At 47.8% G+C, this 17,880-nt stretch overlaps 1 protein-coding gene across 1 annotated transcript in view; it reads right to left on the bottom strand.

Annotated features, from left to right (window-relative positions):
• Positions 1-336: 336 nt before the first annotated feature.
• The window catches only part of WNT5B (Wnt family member 5B), a 61,288-nt gene continuing 43,744 nt past the window's right edge, over positions 337-17,880 (bottom strand). The window contains exons 2-5 of the mRNA XM_068947406.1: positions 16,801-16,949; positions 15,773-16,020; positions 9,139-9,431; positions 337-896 (exon numbers count right to left, since the gene is read on the bottom strand). Of these exons, the coding sequence (XP_068803507.1) occupies positions 438-896; positions 9,139-9,431; positions 15,773-16,020; positions 16,801-16,949 (1,149 nt within the window). The 3' untranslated portion in view covers positions 337-437. The remainder of the gene's footprint in view (positions 897-9,138; positions 9,432-15,772; positions 16,021-16,800; positions 16,950-17,880) is intronic.

Genomic DNA, 17,880 nt, shown 5'->3' with positions numbered 1-17,880 from the left:
CCCATGTCTGGCTGTAATTTCAGATGTCCAATACTATGCAAAAAGCAGACATTTAATGACGAGACAGCAGAAAGATCCTACCCTTCTCCTCTTCCTCCTCACTGACCTTGTTTCTATAGTGAGATGGTGTGTGCATGTGTGTGTGTGTGTGTGCGTGTGCGCATGCGTGCGCGCGTGCAGAGGGCGCTCTTTTTGTCAGCCGCTCCTTAGCCCCTTCACCCTGACTGAAACATCCAAGGGGAGATGCACACATAGACAAATTCCCCAGCAGAACCAAAGGAATGGCAAACCAGCCCATCTGATAGGGGAAATTTCAAAACCAAAATGTCTCTTAAATAAGCTTCTTTAATTATTATCATCATCTGTTTATTTATACAAATATAAAATATATTTATATAGATTTATATAATATAGATTTGTTGCTTTGGTGGCTCTTTTCATTTACAGACGTACTGGTCAACGATCTCTGTGCACTTTTTACACTTGACGTAACAGCACCAATGGAACTTGCAGTGGCAACGCTCCACCTGGACACTCTTGAACTGGTCATAACCCCGGCCGCAGCACATCAGCTCACACCCATCCATGCCCTCTGAGGTCTTGTTGCACAGTCGGCCCTGAGTGCCCAGTGAGCCAGTGGTCTCGTTGCGCAGGCAATAGTCCGGGCTAGGGTCAACGTAGACCAGGTCCTCCTGCGTAGGCATGTTGAAACGGTTGTTCACCAGCTCCAGCTTGCCCTTGCGACTGATCCTCATGGCGGCTGCACTGTCATACTTCTCCTTCAGCAGGTCGCCCACTTTGCGGAAATCAGCCAGTTGCAGCCAGCAGGTCTTGAGGCTGCAGGAGCCTGACACACCGTGGCACTTACAGGCCACATCCGCCAGCTTGTACACGGCCTGCAGGAAAAGGAGTGGAATCACACAAAATTGTTGTTATTCTTGCTGCAACTGGCAGCCAGCCTAATTATAATAAATTCATCACATTTTCATAACCACTTTGATTATCCCCCAATTTCTGTTGTTTCTCCCTTCAAAAGGGACAAAAATCTCCTCTTTCGCCTGTTGCACCTGTGGCTCTCCTGTGTCCTAAATATTTTCAGTTCTGGTTGCATTCCCTCTAAACGTGCCTTCCCCACTCCTCCCTCTTTTGCTCTGGCAGATCCAATCCGATGGCAGGGTCAAGAACGGGAAAGAACGAGGAGGAAGAGTTCTATCCTTGTGACATATTTCTGGAACTGCTCCTAGTCTCATGGACCACCATATCTTACATCTCTTTCCCTTCAAAGTTCATAAAAGAGAACCCCTGGGAACCTGTTCATTTGCTATCAATTAAAACAGGAAATGATGCTATAGTTCTAAGAACACATCTGCATCCTTGTGAAATAAATTCATGGATCCACACCCTTTCCTGCTGTCTCTGTTGAGGATCTTGTTCACCTACGGTTTCCCAAGGAGTTGTTGTTTTCCAAAGAAGCAGCAGCAGAGGTGGTAGTAGTAGTGTGAAAGATTAACACCTTTTCACTGAAACAGAACAGTTCACATCTTTTCAATGTGTTACCCCTCTGAGTACTTGAGGAGCAGATTTGCAAGCCCAGGCTACAAATTTGCGCCATCTTGTGTCCAGATATTTCACTACTCTAAAATTACTGTAGCTGTGGAAAAGGCCTACGTTTTAAAAAGCAAATGCAATTTTTCACTGCTGCCTTTTCTGAGATACTTTAAATTAAATTTTCAGAAGTTCGTGGGAGCTAGAGATGCATCATACCTCTGAAAATGTGGCACTGCCTGCTGCAAGTTGGGAAACCAAAATTAACAAATACTCTTGAAAATTTAGGCCAGTGAGTGTTAAACCCTCAATAGAGCAAGTATGTGATATATAGGAAAAGGGTCATTTCTCTCCTCCTCCCCGCCAGCTGGGAGGAGAGAGAGATTAAAAAATACTATAGAATAACAAAGCTCAAAACCTATGAAAATAAACTGAAATGCAGGTCAGGTTTGTTCTTTCCATTAATTTCAAATATAGGTACAAAACTGCAGACTACGTGAGATCCTGTCAGCACTAACAGGAACTTAACAAAGTTTACAAAGTGAAGAGCTGGCATCGACATTAAATCAGAGCTACTAAGCATTACAGTATTTTACTTCCAGAACTCTTGCTCTTTATGCATTAAGTATGAGGCTCACATCTGCGCTTCCACAACCATCCTGCATCTTGTGCATTTGCAGGGCACTGCCTCTGCCAGATCCCACATGCCAAATAGAGCTATTTGGCTTAAGCTGCAAAATTAACACCAGCTGTATCTGGTGTAGGAGATCACGAAATGGGAGAAAAAATAGGATGTTTTGAGGGAGATGGTGAAATACGTCTTCTAGCCCGGTTTTATGCTGAAGAAAGCAGCCAAACACCGAGCTTATTTCTCTGCCTCACTCACTGACACAGAATAAAGTTTCCCAACTCTCTGCATTTGCTTGCCAAGAGGTAGGTGATTAAGGCAATTTTGCATACTGCAAACAAAACAGTCTGCATACAATTACGTTCTAAACCAACAGAGAAAGGTCAGAGTCTTCCTAAAAAAAAATGATTCCTGGTATAACTAACATCTAGTGCTTCTGACAGCTAGTGAAGATTCAATATGGCTTAACTGCTAAATCACATGGAGGCCAACCCAGCTCCCAAGAAAGTCAATGGACTGAGCCCTTAAACAGAGACGCTTTAGTTCTGCTCCTCTGAGTTCAATTTACCAGGGCGATCTCTCACTGTGTAACCTAGCAGCTACAGGCTGGGAGTTAAGCACTTGTCTTGGACTGAACTATAACTGCAGAGGACCAACCACACTGTTACTTACGAATTCCTGCTGTACTGTAACCAGACAGAACTACAGCTGAATTTCCCGAGCCCCAGACACTTACTATATCCTCATCGCCTTGCCAGTCTGCTCGTTATAAGCTTGTGTTAGCACTTTTTGGTTATGGTTCTGTCAAATCCCAGGCCACTCATGCCTCCCTTTGCCCTTGCATATGTTTTTATAAAGTATTATGATTCTTCCTAATCCCAGGCTTTGTTCCTTTAGAAAAACACTGCAACTTGATCCCTCTCAGCTAATGTCATGGGACTGAGTTGACTCTGACTTGGTTTTAAGCAACTGATGCTCAAAACATCTGGCCCATGTGGGTAATAGCTGTGCTGCGGAATGCGAATGCTACCAGATATCACAGGTAAGCATGACGCCACTTGGCCGCACAGCTGCCCCCAGCTCCCACTGTCAACGTACCACGGGTGTAACCGTAGCTTCAGTCTCAAAATGGCTCTCCCAGAGCTGCTTGGATGGGGAGAAAGAAGAGGAAATTGGAGAATTCCTTCCTGACTGAGCTGGGGTCAAGGTAAAGAATAACAGACCCCACATGTAGTTCTAAAGGCAGGGTCTGATCGATGGCCATGCCACTTAAAACAGGTTGAAGATGCCTCTAATGGAAAGGCTTAAAGCCCTTTCCCATAAGCCCAAGTTCTCTTCCAACTCTTTTCTCGCAAGAATGGGAACGAGAGGAGAATTAATGGTGAATTCCTGTGTGGTCAATTAGCCAGACCCCCTTCCAGGCTCTTCTGGCACTGGATTGAGTGACTGATGACTGAGGCCTGCCATATGCTGACTGGGTAAATAGTGTGGAAGGACTGACTGCCACAGCCTGCCAGACAGGGCGACAGATAACGAACGGGCAGGGAAATAAGAGAGGGTAATGGAGACCAATTGGAAAAAAAGACAGATGGAAGGAAAGGACATATTGAGATAACAGACAAAGATAAACAAACAAGGGCAATAGAGCAGGAGCCACTACCACGAGGACTCCCAAGTGGAGTGAAGAGGTGATGGGGTCAGGACTGCCTGAAAGATAAATAGAGCTTTGTTCTCTTCAAGTCCCTCTCACCTCCTCGTGGAGACCACGGAGAGCACAGACAAATTTCCCTCCTGCCATCAGAGCTCCTCAGGCCTCAAGGAGGGCTTTCTCACCGAGAGGAAACTGAGTGGGGGGACATGGCAAAAATCTGTCTAGAAATCAGAAGACATCATCCCTGGCTGGGAAACAGGGGCCAGGCTGTGTGAGCTGGCACTTGGTGGTCACTTAGCAATGGCGACTGCCGTGTCTCTAGTACTTCTATGCTCTTCTCTTTTCTTTCAGCACCAACTTTCAGGAATATGGAGTTACACAGGTACCTTCCAGCTTCCAAAAACAGAATCTCAGAAGTGAAAACTTAACGTTTAGGAATGCAGGACTAGATGGGACCTCCCGGGTTATTAAGTGCAATCTCTTGCTATTGTGGGCACCACTTCAAATAACATTTTCCTTAAAAATACTGAGTGGCCTTTTAAAAGCATTTAGGTTTTTAGCCACCATTATTCTGATCGCTATTCCAATGATAAAGTATCTTTTTTCTAATTTCCAGCCTAAATGTATTCACTCAGTGCCCATTTGCTATTGTGCCAAATTGGCCTTTTGCTTTAAAAGTACTTTTCCTTCCCTGCTATTTATCCCACTAACGTAGACATCAGTCATACCGTCTCTCAACTTTCACTTTGCTAGGCCAAACATGGCAAGCTCTTCTAGCCCGCTTTCCTAGGAAAAGATTCCTTCCCCTTAGGTCAACTGCATCAACCCTTTTCTAGTCTACGGTCATTTTGCTTGGGACTACGACAGTAGATAATATTCTAGAAGCCTCACTAGAGCTTAATACAACGGCATTAATATTTCCCATGTCTCACGAAAATACTTTCCTTAATGCATCCTAGGATATTTGCCACTTTGACAGCTGCATTACATCTGCAGCTGACTGGTGCATTCAACTTGTTTTCTACTGGTTTCCTAATGACTAAAAGTGTTTTTCATACAAGACCTCAAATGATGGTCTTCATGTTGTTTTATTGGATGTCACCCTTTTCTTTACTACTGCAGTCAAAATTAGCTGACGGACAAGACCCAGATTCTCCTCCGTATTCATGATGCCTGCCAACTTTGCATCATCAGCAAATTTCATCAGCACATTCCTAATATTTGTGCCAAGGCCCATAAACAAAAATATTAAGCGTTGGTCTTGAGGTCAGTCCTTAAAGAACTCAGCTAATTAAGCACTCTCTAGATCAAAACACACCCTTTCACACAACTTACTGACGTCTTCCCATGAACAAGCTTCTTATCCGTCTCATAATTGCTGTACTTTTCTTTATTTTTCTCAATTTAATTGTTTCCCACGTGGAAAACACAATAAATATCTTACACAAGTTTAGAGAAATGAAACCTCTCAAATCTATTTTGCCTTTTAGGAAATCAATAATGTCTTAAAATAAAATTCATGAGTTAGCTTTGTGTGATCATCCTTTGAGAAACACATGTTGAATTACTCCCCATTTTGCCATTTCCTCTGAGTTATCCTTTCCCTCTAGTCCTCCTGTAAACACTGCCAAGGTCACGCTGTCTGGTTTGCCAGGTGCCAGCTCTTTCAGAGTGTTGGGAGAAAAAGTGGGCACTCCCTGTGATTTGAGGACTTTAAGCTTTATTGCGTTTTGATTCCACCTCAGTGGTACTAATTTACATTTCTGGAAATTCGCTGCTTTTCTCTCTCTGTACCAGTCTGCCTTTGCTCCTATATTTCTAACAGCCAAGAGGAAAGGCTGCCCTGTACTGGCCAAACACCATCCTGACCAGACAACCCTAGAGTCCGTAGCAATGCCGTCTCCGAGGCACCTCAGGCCTCAACTCCAGATCCTTTCACAGTCATCTTTCCAGAGCCCAGCACCTCCATTCCTCACTACCCCTAAATCCTCATCCGCCCAAAGCCCCAATCCCGTTTACTCCAGAGCCCTCCGTTCTTCCAACCCTTTGCTGTCACTTGACTCCAATATCCTCCACTCTGAATCATTCAGTCCTAAACTACCCTTCTTCAGCAGTCCCCTGCTCCATCCCACCCCTTCCAGATCCTCCAGTTGTGAACTTCAGCACCTGCTGCTCAGCTCCTCTTCCTCTACCTGTCCAACATGAGGGCTGCCTCCTTGTGCCTTCCTCACTCCCACAGGGTGCCAGCATCATTGGCCGCTGCTGACCGTCATCGGCCTTGCGTGCCCCTTGGGTGCCCTGCCTGGGTCTCCTCAAAAAGTGCAGTCCTGGGAGACATAAAAATCCAGTCTATGAACACTTATTCCCCCAGGCAGGCGCCCTGAGATCAGAAAAAAGACATCTCCAGTGAACCAGACATACAGTATCCATCCTCATGAGCAATGCCCTCATTCTGACTTGAAGCCTTGAGGTAAAGTACTCACTTACCTTGGGACCAGAACTGCTCTGTCTTTAGACTCAGCCCCATTCTCAGTCAAATCTCCCTTCTCCTAATCTCTTCTTATTTGCTTAGTTCAAGGACATTTCACTATTTATTTTATTACCCTTTGCAAGGTCTGACTCGGCTTCATTTTTTACTATTCTCACTTCATCTTTACACTTCTTGACCTCCAAGACAGAGCTTTTCTCTATTTATTTGCTATCAGGTCTTTTTTTCCAATCTTAGCAGGCTCTCAGTCGATCCCTAACAGCTTCTCTGTGGTAGTTATTCATTCAGTGAGGTCTGGAGATTCTTCCTACAAGCTTTTTCCTCTTGCTTGGCATGCAGAATCGTAATGGCTTTAGCATCTTTGACTTGAAAAAGTTCCAGACCTCCTCCACATCGAGCTCCTCAGCTGAGTTTACTAACCAGCTCCCTTAGTTTATCAGAGTTTGTTCTTTGAACACCACAAACTTAATTACACAACTGTTTATACTTCCATTTCATTTAATCTAAAAAGACTTGTATCCGTTTAATCTAAGATTATTTTCTATGGCCACTTACTCTACAGGGCCCTAACTATTTATCAAAACAAGCTTAAAATAACATTGCCTCTTTTTAGACTCTTTGGAAAACTTTTGTCCAGGCCTTGCACTAACTGGAGACAAAAAAATCACCTAGCCTTGAGAGTCTTGTCTACAGAGTACAAGGAAGCCTGTGCGCTATAGCACAGTTTATAAACAACTTTCTGCATTTTCATGAAGCCAGGACATAACTGTTTTAAGCTGTGTCCCTGAACAGGACAAAACTTTCCTCTGTCTAAAATTGTATCGTCGTTTGAAGTCACAGCTCAGTTAGATTCTTGCCCCTATAGCAAGACTGGTAAAACAAGATATGGGTGTTTTGCTCCATGCTGTGGAGCAAGTGTCTTCTTACTTATCTTCTAATATAGATGTGATTGCAGCCCAGCCAGCCAGCCCCTCAACCTACTGGCCATTTGCCTTGTCTGGTTCTCTCAAGACAACAGGACCGGCTCTTAAAACGGCTCATAAGCCATGCACTCCTTGTTTTAGGCAGAATATTCATTTGCAGTAATCCAAGTTCATGACTCCAGATATATAGGATGTTCAGTGTTAGTACTGCAAAGAACATCACTTTTACACTACTCTTCCACGCAGGAATGGAAGCCCCTTCTAAGCAAGGGCAGTTAAAACTCCAGTCCTTATGGCCTCCCAAGATCAAAGAAAAATAAAAAGCCTCCCTGCAACCAAAAACTACTGAGCTCCAGAGCTTTCAAACTCGCTATTTTCCACCTACTGCAAATTTACTCCAATTTATTTTTGCAAAATAATTATGGAGCATTTGCAATACTTCAACCTGACACATATCAATTTCACAATCAAAAAACACAGTAGGTCTTCTTTGGTGGCAAAATGAAGCTGAAATTAAAGGCAGAAAAGCAACACATGCCTGGGAAAGGGAAAGATAATTCAGTAACAATTAGAAATCAGAAAGAGCAGAAAACTAATAAGGAAAACTAAGTTAGTGAAGAATGTACCAAAGAGCAAGGCTAAGAATATTTAATAGGATATTTTGTTTCTGTAGCATAAGAAATAAAATAAACCTTAGAAATGCTCACTACCAGGAAGCAGTGATAAAATTCTTAAACATCCTATAGAGAAGGCAAAAATGCTCAGTAAAGTGCTTCTGTTCTACATTTGGAAAGAAGTGGGATTAGGCAGTTATACCACATAAGGATGATGATACACCTTCCAGGCTATTAGTCACGGACAGAGGAATTGAGTGAAAAGCAGATGTGTATACACTGAATGTATAAGAAGGGGGTAGCTTCACCTATGTTTATGGCATCAGCGAGACCAGTACCAGAACCCTGCATGCTATTCTGGTATCCACTTTCTTAAAGGATATGGGAAGACTGGGAAGGGTACGCTAAAGTGACGCAAATATGATTTGGTGGCTAAAGAAAACGTCTGAGAGCAAGAGAGACTTAAGTTCTCAATCTAGTTGTCAAAAAAAGAGCAGTGAATAAATTGCAGTATATAAATACTTCCATGGATAGGAAATTCTGATTACTATGGGGCTTTTCAATGTAGCTGTAAAAGTCAGAAAAAGAACCAGTTGGAAGCCGATGCCAGATAAATTCAAATGATAAATGAGGCCCAATGTTATAACAGTGAGGGTGATTAATGATGGTAGCATACTACAAAGGGAAGTGATGGATTCCCCATCTCTAGCTTTCTGCAGATCAAAACTGGGTATCTCTTCAGAGAATGTCTGTTGCGTAAATGCAAATTATTTGGCCCAAAACCAGGGTAGCAGAGCCGGGTGTAAATTTCAGTGATAGCCAGGCAGTCTGATTCAATGTTTGTTTTTGGCCTTACACTCCCAAGAATCTGAACAATGCCAGTAGAATAAAACTCTATGAGCCAACAGGCTGTCCTGTTTACCACCACCTTGTCCCTTTGGCAACTCTGGGAAGAAGTTCCTGAGACATAAACCTTGCAAGTGGGCCATGACCACACCAGGTTGATTTGGTAAGAGCTTATGTGTTTGCATGCATGTGTGCCATCCAGTATTTCAACAGACCCAAAAGCTCGCTAGCTTTAGCTTAATGGTTGTCTTCCATTGCCAAACCGGAGTATACTATTGTCTATAATCAGAGATATGGAAACGTGACCATACACCGTTTCAAGCAAGTTACCGGGGCACTCTTGGGCTATCCCTCATCAAACCTCTAGGCGATTTTATACCCAGCTAAATCCTGAGTTCAAAATCTGCCTCTGAGAACCAGAAAACAGTCAGCATTCATCTTACCCTGCGACCAGCCTCGTTGTTCTGCAAGTTCATCAGCATGCGAGCCTGCTCTTCTGAACCTCTCACGTAGTTCTTCTCCCTCTCTTTGGCATCCACAAACTCCTTGGCAAAACGATATCCATACTCCACATTATCCCCACAGCCGCCCCACAGCCAGTCTCTTGGCAAGTCCTTGGGCCGGGCCGTCCGGCTGCAGCCACAGCTAGAGAGCTCTCCTTCCCGGCAAGCCCGGCTGATCGCATTCACCACCCCGGCAGCACTGACAGCGTAGGTGAAAGCAGTCTCTCGACTACCTGCAAGAGAGACATGAGGAGCAAATTAACAAAAGACAGATCTCTTAGCCAACAGACATGAAGGAGGGACCACACTGACCCCAAGCAGTGGGAAATGGTGTGATCTGAGTAAGCTCACATAATTAACCGGAACAAAGGAATGGGTGATCAAGTTTAAGGGAACCACACTCTTCTGGCAAAGGGGAGTGGGAACTGTAATAACACAGGCTTGCATTCCCTTTTTCTTTTCATTTCATATTAATGGCTCCAGTCAACTGACTGTTCAGTCGTGGCAGGTTCTGTGCACCCAGGATCAAACACAAACATTCTCTGTCATACCAGGGAAGGGGCTTAGATTCCTGCTATGGCCTGGAGGAATATTGTTGTGAATAGCATGTTTCTTTTTAATGAATTTTTAAGTGCTGCTCTTCAAGGATTATTATTACATTCATATTTGCCCATTAAGAGCCCGGGAAACTCCACTCCTTAGCCCAAAGAAATAGCGACATCACGGGCAGGGACTGCTCAGCCTCATTCCCATTTCTGCCTCGGATCAACCCTTCCGGGTGCTCTGATTCTCACCTGGAGGAATCATTTAAGCAGAATTATGCTGCCTTGTCCACTGAATCTGCCAATATCATTGACAGCAACTAATGAAGTTGGGTCTGTGCAAGAGAAGTGATCCAGTTTAACCAGCTATCACTCTAGAACTGTTTTAATTTAATTGGGACAAACACTTCTTATGGACACCTCAGTTCAAATCTACCTTATTTGGGTTTAATTAAGGTCTGCTGGTAATCGGTTTGAGATAGACTGAAGGAAACCGTTTTTACACTAAAATATCAAGACAGGCTCTCCCAACACCTACAGAACTGCAGTGCGGGAACGAGTAAAACTTTCCCATGTAGACAATAATAAATGAAAAGACTTTCCATTTGCACATCTACTAGAGACTGCCCTGCTTGGAGCCTATTCCCTATACAGTTTAGAATACAAGCCAAGCAGCTGGATCGGTCTCCGGCTATGTGCTCCTGGCATTGATTCAGCCCCAATTTGACCGGGGCACCTCTGCAGCCAGAACACCACATAGGCCAAGTGCGCTGCACAACTCAGTGCTGTGGGTCCGAGGGGAAAGAGGGGGCAGCAAGGCAATCCACACCTGCACTGACACCACACACCAACACCTTCTGGGTCCTTGTGTGTAATCAAACTTTCAGACGATAAAGAGAACAACTGCCAAAGCTTTGCTGGAATAAGCAATATGATTGTGAAGAGCTACTTGCACCAAACCCCAGCAAGAGATGACCATCCAATGCTCTCAGCCAAATATATCTGACCTCAGAGGGCAGATCCTCCAAGAACAGTTTGTCACCATTGCATAAGGCTCTCAGTGCCAGCTCCCTCAGCAGGGCTGAGCTGATGCTTTAGGTATGCTCTTGTTCCAATTTGCATGAGCTGACAATCTGCAATTAATAGCAGCTTATCACCAGTTTAGCGGTAATTGACCCAAGACAAAGGCAAGTGGTTACCCACCTTGCCGAACAACCTGTGATTTGTTTTTTTCTTAAACGAGGATTGTACACTAAGGGTTTCTGCCAAAACAGCTGCTGCTCTGGAGTAGATCACAAGGCCAATCCAACCGCTACAAGAGATGCATACTATAGAAAGGAGGGCCATAATAGCAGATCCTAGGGGAAGGATTACAGCCTCCAAAACCTCCCTGAAGTGAGAGGTAAAGAGGAGTGACTCCTAGTCAAGGTAATTCGGCTGAAACCAGCTGTTAAGGGAGTTGCAGTCACTTCGCAGTGAGCAACACTGAGCTTTTACTCATCTTGTTTGCTTTGCATGTTACGCATACTTTTATGGTAACGGGCTAACGTGCAGCTTACCCCTACCACTCTGTTCCTGTATGGAGAGAGCTCAAAACAAGGAGAGGACCTCCTAAGGTTACAGTTTGTTCAACAGAGAGTGCATGAATCCAGGTGCTTAGGCTCCTTAAGCACAGTTGGGATTCCTGTACTGAAAGTACAGACTAGATCTGCACTTTTACTATCCACATTTTAACCATCTCCATGTTTGAGATGTAGCAGCACCACAGCTCAGCATGCCATCCCTGGGGGACTGAAGGGGTTCAGGCTGCTGAGGATGGTGGTGGGAGAGGCAAGCAGCGGTGGTTTTGATCCTTGCTGCACACAAAGCAGAACAAACCATTGTTTTCAGTATCTGTAGTTTTGGAACACTACAGCTTGGTTTGGAAAGTGGGTTCAGGTGTGGGTGTGAAATCCTGTGCTAATATGAAGCAAATCTGTAGTTGCCAACTATGGACTTCAATATCCTTGTTTTCAGTTGGTCTCCTCACTGTGCTGTCTCTGCTCTCCTACCACACCTTTCAGCCAGGAAAGAGTATTAGGGTTTTAGTTCATCTTCTTTTCTCAAAATTCACTCCAGTTCCACACCACTACGGTATCACCACAACTGACAGGTCGGTGTTATTCCCTAAATTTGTGCAAAGATGAACAAAGGTTACAGAGGTGGTCGGGCAGTAATTCCCCTCCAGCCCTCTCGCACGCCTTCGGTAAGCTCTCCTGGGCAGGTCGGGTGTTTGTGACCAGAGGCTGCTGTGCCTTGGGTGGGCTGGGGATGATGCCTCAGGGCTGTGGTCCCCAGGCCAGCGTGGGAGGCTGGCAGGGCCGGGAGCAGGGCTCTCCGTAGAGCAATGCTGCCCTCCTGTGCCTGCCTGGTTCCCCGCTCGCCAGGCACTGGCCACAAGCAAGGGATGGAACAAGGGGCTGTGAGGGCTTTTGCAGGCCACCTGCAAGGATGCTAGCTTGAGCATCCTCCTGTGCTGTACTCAGACGAGGTATCAATCCCAGCAGCTTGTTCTTCTTGAACTAGAAATGGAAGCAGAACTGACCTCAGTGGGAGACCGAGGTAGAGATGATAAAAATTAGTTGTTCTAACTTTCTTGATGAAAAAGTCTTTGATTCAAATGATTTTTTTTTTAAAAGCATCTTCCTAAAGCTTGTTGATCTCAAAGAAAAGTGAGGAAAAATATTTCTCCCTTTCTTCTTTTATGATTCCTTTTCTGCTTTTTGCATTTCAAAAGGCAAAAAAAGGATAAAATCTTTGGCTCTAGAAATGACTGGACTAATCTGGAAAACCCAGTCTTGCATTTAGGATTGCACTGAAAGAGATTACAGAATAGGCTACATATTCCCTCCTCCCCTAAGAAAGTTCACTATCTTATTGGGTGCTCTGTCCTCTCCTTCATATATGTAGGAGTAAGTAATGTATATATATCTGTACATACTCTATATATACACATATACAGTCTGTAATCTGTATCGATAGGACAAGAGGCAACTTCAGAAGGATGATTTTTATCTGTCACAATAAGATACTGTTTTTGAACGAGCCAGAGACTACATTCCAAAGCTAAAAGCCATTCTCAACACAAACACTAGGAAAAACGTATCTTAAAAAGCAGCTGTCTTCAAGTGTGACATGCCTCTACAAAATCTTTGTCTTATTGGACTGCCTCACCTCTATAAAACGCACAAAATGAAGATGTAATGATTAAACACAGACTGACTGCCAAGCAGCCGTCCTGTGAAGATGAAAAGCATCTTCCAGGTTTCCCAGTGAAGATCCTTCCAAGGGTCTCCCAGGTTTTGGGCTTGGCTGGGGTAGGTTCTTCTCCCCCTTCATAATCTAGAGCAGCTCAAGAAATCATATATGATATCATAATATATGCCATGCCTGCATTTGTGGGTGGGCAGCTCTAGAGCAGCTCAAGAAATCATATATGATATCATAATATATGCCATGCCTGCATTTGTGGGTGGGCAGCCTAGAATTATTGGCACACTATACACCTTCTGGGTCCTTCTTATCTCTTTTTCCCCTCTTCTCCACAACACTCTGGCATGCCTCTGCACTCTTGCTGATACTCTGGTCTCCAGACCTTTTTCGTGCCACTGGAACAACATAAAGAAAAGGGGCTGTCATCTAGAATTGGGGCTTAGAGGTTGAAAACAGGAGACAGGCACACAGTATGAATCCAGGGAAGAATGACTTTATAGTTGACATGACTTGAGAGGTTGAAAGGGTTTCTTTTCTTCTGCAGCATGGAAAACAGATTTGCTGAAATAATGAGCAATGCTCCATTACAAAGTAAGAAAAAATAAAAACTGAAGGTCAAACTAAGAGAAAAGAGGCAGTGTCATCCTTTACAGCAACTTATCTCTGACTTAAACAGACAACAGTGATGAATCACCATAAAACCTGTAACACTCCAGGCTACTTTTGGCAACATTTTTCTAACTCGCCTTCTCTATTGTCTTGCAGTGGAGGAAAAACATCACCCTGCGAACATGCTCTAACTGACCAAAGCAGAGGATCTAATGAAGCCAGGTTCAAAATTGTTTGTTAGGGTAGCTTTTTAAATAGCGGGCAACCACAGGCAATCACTTTGCAGACATCAGCAGATTCCTACTAGAAACACATCAGCACTTCAAACAAACAAACACCACCACCTCCCCAAAACAACAGAAACAGAACTACTGGACATAACCATCACATACCCACAACACCTTTCCTCATCAAAACCCAAATCCACTCCCAATTTAAGTTAACAGGATCAAAGTAATTTTAAAAAGGAGGAATCTTCCCTCTTCCTTTTTCCGCTCTAGTCCCTTCTTCCTGTACTCCTGCTAATCCTGTCCGTTTTTCTTCCTTCAGCTCTGATCTTTGCTTCCTCTTCAGTTCTCCCTTACTTCTTCTCCAGGTCTGGACTCTCCCACCAGAGCAGCTGGGGATGAGGGGAGAATCATCTTCTCCTGTGTCCTTGCTGAGTCACTAGGGTCTCTTTGGGGATCTTAAATTGACCCTGTTCTTTGGAATGCTGAGGCTATGCCAGAGGGAGGGACACCAGATGGGAGAGACGGAGAGGTATTTGCTGTCATTATGACACAGCTCCAGTCTCTGTCCTTTTCCTTTTGGAGGCTGAAAATTCAGTTTTCACACCCTGAAGCACAAGTTTTAACAATCTGAGACTGCATGGAGCCTCATCTGGCCAGCACCCTTGCTATCAGACAGCAAGAGATCAAGGATGCGCAGATGCCTTGGATATGTGTCAGGAGCTGAAAGTGTGTGTCAGGAAATGGAATTTCCCAAGGGAGTACCCTAGCAAAACATAGGATTTCTTAGAGTGTGAGCTGGAGAGATGGGTAGATAAGGAGGAATTGGAATTTGACGGGCTGAATGAGGGATTCTGAAAGATTGAGTAATACATGCTGAAAAGTCTCTAAAATTTTCCAGGATGACACTTAAGAACTTTAGGCTGAGCCTTCAAATGGAAGGGACCAAGGGAGTTGGGTATCGTGGTACCCTATTGCCTTGACTTCCTAGAAGTGAAGAAGTATTAAAAGACTGGTGCCCTGCTCCCTCTTCTGTTTGTTGAGAGTGGAGTCCAAAAAAGTGAAAGCAATGCTGGGGGTAGCTGGGGTGTGGGAGCTAGGGTCTTTTTCTGTCCTCTACTAAGTGTTTTCCCTGATCCCAGCATGGAGGCATAGCGCTTGTTCTGGATTCGTCAGTGGTAAATGATCGGCTTTGTGGGTGGGTAGTAAAACCTCTTCACACAAGAGGTAGAGCGTGTGTGCCAGCGTGTGTGTGCGTGTATGTGTAAGCTGCTGTTTTAACACCTTTTCTTTATTGTCCTGGCTGTCGGACACATCAAACCCAGCCCGGATTTCTCAGTTTCTTGCCATCAGATGATTGCATTTCAAAAGGAGCTGGGACAATGTAGCTAGGTCACACCTCAATTCAAGTGCAGGAATGGCCTGTCAATGCGCCTCTTATGGCCAGCAGGGCAGGAATTATAAAAATCTCTTAGGTTTACACAGAAAGCAGCAGAAAAGAGAGAAGTGGGGCGGGAGGGGGGCGGGATCCCAAGCCAGGGAGTCAATATTTCCCCCACATCTCAGGGCTGCATTCCCTGTCTAAGGGCACTCCAGATGCTGAGGAAGATAACATGGGTCCATTGTTCCTGGCTCCAGCTTCTTCCCTCTCTAGCTCCAAACAAGCACACAAAACAAAAGCAGGCCCCTTTTCCTGACCTTCCCATGTTCCCCCCCCCAAAGGAAAATCCCCCCCTCCACTAGCTCCTGCTGTGGCTCAGGTGCACAGCGCCTGGCTGCCTGCCCTGTCAGGCACAGGAGCAGCACTTGGGGGGCAGCACAGGAGCACCACTAATGGGGCTCATCACTCCTCCACGAGTATTTGAACAAAGGGAGAAAGCTGTACAGAAACACCCAACGTGAGCCCAGCACCTGATGCCTGCCAGTGGTGCCGGGTGCTCCTACCTATTTTCATGACCCGGCCAAAGACGGAGGTGTTGTCCACCGTGCTGCAGTTCCACCTCCGCTGCCGAAACTGGTACTGGCACTCCTTGATGGCGCTGCGAGCCCCCTCCCCGATGAACACCATGTGCTCCTGGTAGAGCTGGCACAGCTTGCGCTGCCCGGGGGACAGCCCCGGCAGCTGGCTGCAAACGGGCTGCGCGCCGATGATGTACATCTCAGGTCTCTGGATGGGGTTCATGGCCAAAGACCTACAATGAGAAAAACATCCAACAGAGCCTGGGGGAGAGACTTGAGCGGCCCCTCCGCCAAGCGCCCCGCACGTTTCCCCGCCAGCCCAGCCCCACTCTCCAAGCCTGGGAGCATTTCTCATGTCAGCTGCCTCCCTCTATGCCTCTGCCAGATGCGAGTCTTTTCCAGGGCTCTAGCGGGAGAAACACAGCTCGTTTGTAACCTGAGTTTAAACACTGAGGACACCCGGGATGGGGAGGGGGCAGAGAGAAAGCTCAGCGCTTTCTCTGCGAAAGAAAGTGAGCTGTTTTGTGCAGGCTGCCAGCGAGCGATGCCTGCAAGCCAGGGCATTTGCCGCTGTTTAGGGGAAGGGGGCTACGAGGCTGCTCCTAGGGCTTTTAGCAGCGGACGGGAAACTTCACCCATCCTCTCCCCGAGTTTTAGCCCCTTTCCAGAAGCCCGGTCGGGTTTTCAACAAGCGCTCACAAAAGGACCCCCGAAACGCTCGGAGGGGAGCAGCGGGGAGAGGGCTGCGTCCCACCTCCCCAAAACTGGATGGGGCGGCGGGGGTGGGGGGAGGATTTGGGGGGGGGGGACACCTGGAAGAAGCGAACTGCTTAAATAAAAAGAAGCGAAGCCGCGAAGTGCAGGACGGGGGTGGCAGGCAACTTCCCGCGGGGAAACCTCCCCCTGCCCCGGCAGGGTTGCCGTCCCGCCAGCCGGCCCCGGCCCCGGGCCCCCGGCCCCGGCGGCGGACAAAGGCGCCGCGCCGCCCGCCCGCCCGCCCGCCGCTCACTCACCACCAGGAGTTGGCGTCGGCCACCGGCGAGGTGCAGCTGCAGAGGAGCGCGGCGGCGAGCGCCAGCCTCGGCCCCGTCATCGTGGGCTGCGGGCGGCGGCGGCGGCGCTGGGGCAGCCCCCGCAGAGCCGGCCGCCGGGACGGGGCGCCCTGCGGAGAAGCGCGGAGGAGCAGCGCTGGAGCGGGGCCTGCGAGCGGCGGGGGCGCGGCGAGCACAGCCCGGCCGCGGCGCCCCCTCCCTCCCTCCCCCTCCGCCGCCGCCGCCGCCCCCCGCAGGACCCTCCCCCGCCCGCCGCCGCCGCCGCCGCCGCCCGGGGGCTCCGCGGGGGCCTCGCTCGGCCGCGCTCCCGGGGGCTCCGCCGCCGCGGGCAGCCTGGGGAGGGGGTGTGGGGGGGGTGAGGTGTGGGGGCGCGGGGGGATGAGGGTGGGGGTGTGGGGGCGGCCGAGGGAGCCGCGGCCCCCTCTGCGGTGTCACGGGGGGAGCCGCGGGGGGCGGTCGAGGGAGCCCTGCGCCCGGCCCCCCGCGACCCTCGGAGCCGCCGCCGCCGCCCTTGATGCCTCTGATGGCCGGGCCGGGCCGGGCCGGGCCGGGCCGGGCGGCAGGTGCGCGGAGCGGGCACTCGAAAGCGCCCCGCGCGGCCGCCGCCGCCGTAAGGCGCGGAAAGGAGCGGGCTGCGCGGCGGCAAGCGGAGCGCTCCGCCTGGCCCAGAGCAGCCCTCCACAGGGCCCCGCTGAGCAGCCCCGGGGCTGCGGGCGGGAGAAGGCAGAGCGGGCGCGGGGCAGGCGGGCAAGAGAAAAGTTTCAAAGGCTCCTCCTGTCCAAACACACCCTTCTCGGCCCACCAGGCAACTCAAAGGCGGGCGCAGTTAGGCAGCTCCTCGGCCCTTTTCCCCCCTAACAACTCGAAAAGCCTGGGCAGAAGGTGAAGAGGGGCGTGGTTGGACCCACGCGGGTACCTCCAACACGCGCTCCTTGCACCCTGCCCTCTTCCTAAGGCAGCCTCATCATGCCGTCTACACCACTGCTGCCTCGGTCTCGAAGCAGCCTCCCACAGCCATGGCTTTCCCTGCGCCAGACAGTT

This window comes from Struthio camelus, chromosome 1 (genome assembly GCF_040807025.1).
Source record: "Struthio camelus isolate bStrCam1 chromosome 1, bStrCam1.hap1, whole genome shotgun sequence".
Classification (NCBI taxonomy): domain Eukaryota; kingdom Metazoa; phylum Chordata; class Aves; order Struthioniformes; family Struthionidae; genus Struthio; species Struthio camelus.
The sequence above is the reverse complement of the archived record's forward strand: the minus strand, read 5'-3'. Positions and strand labels throughout refer to the sequence as shown.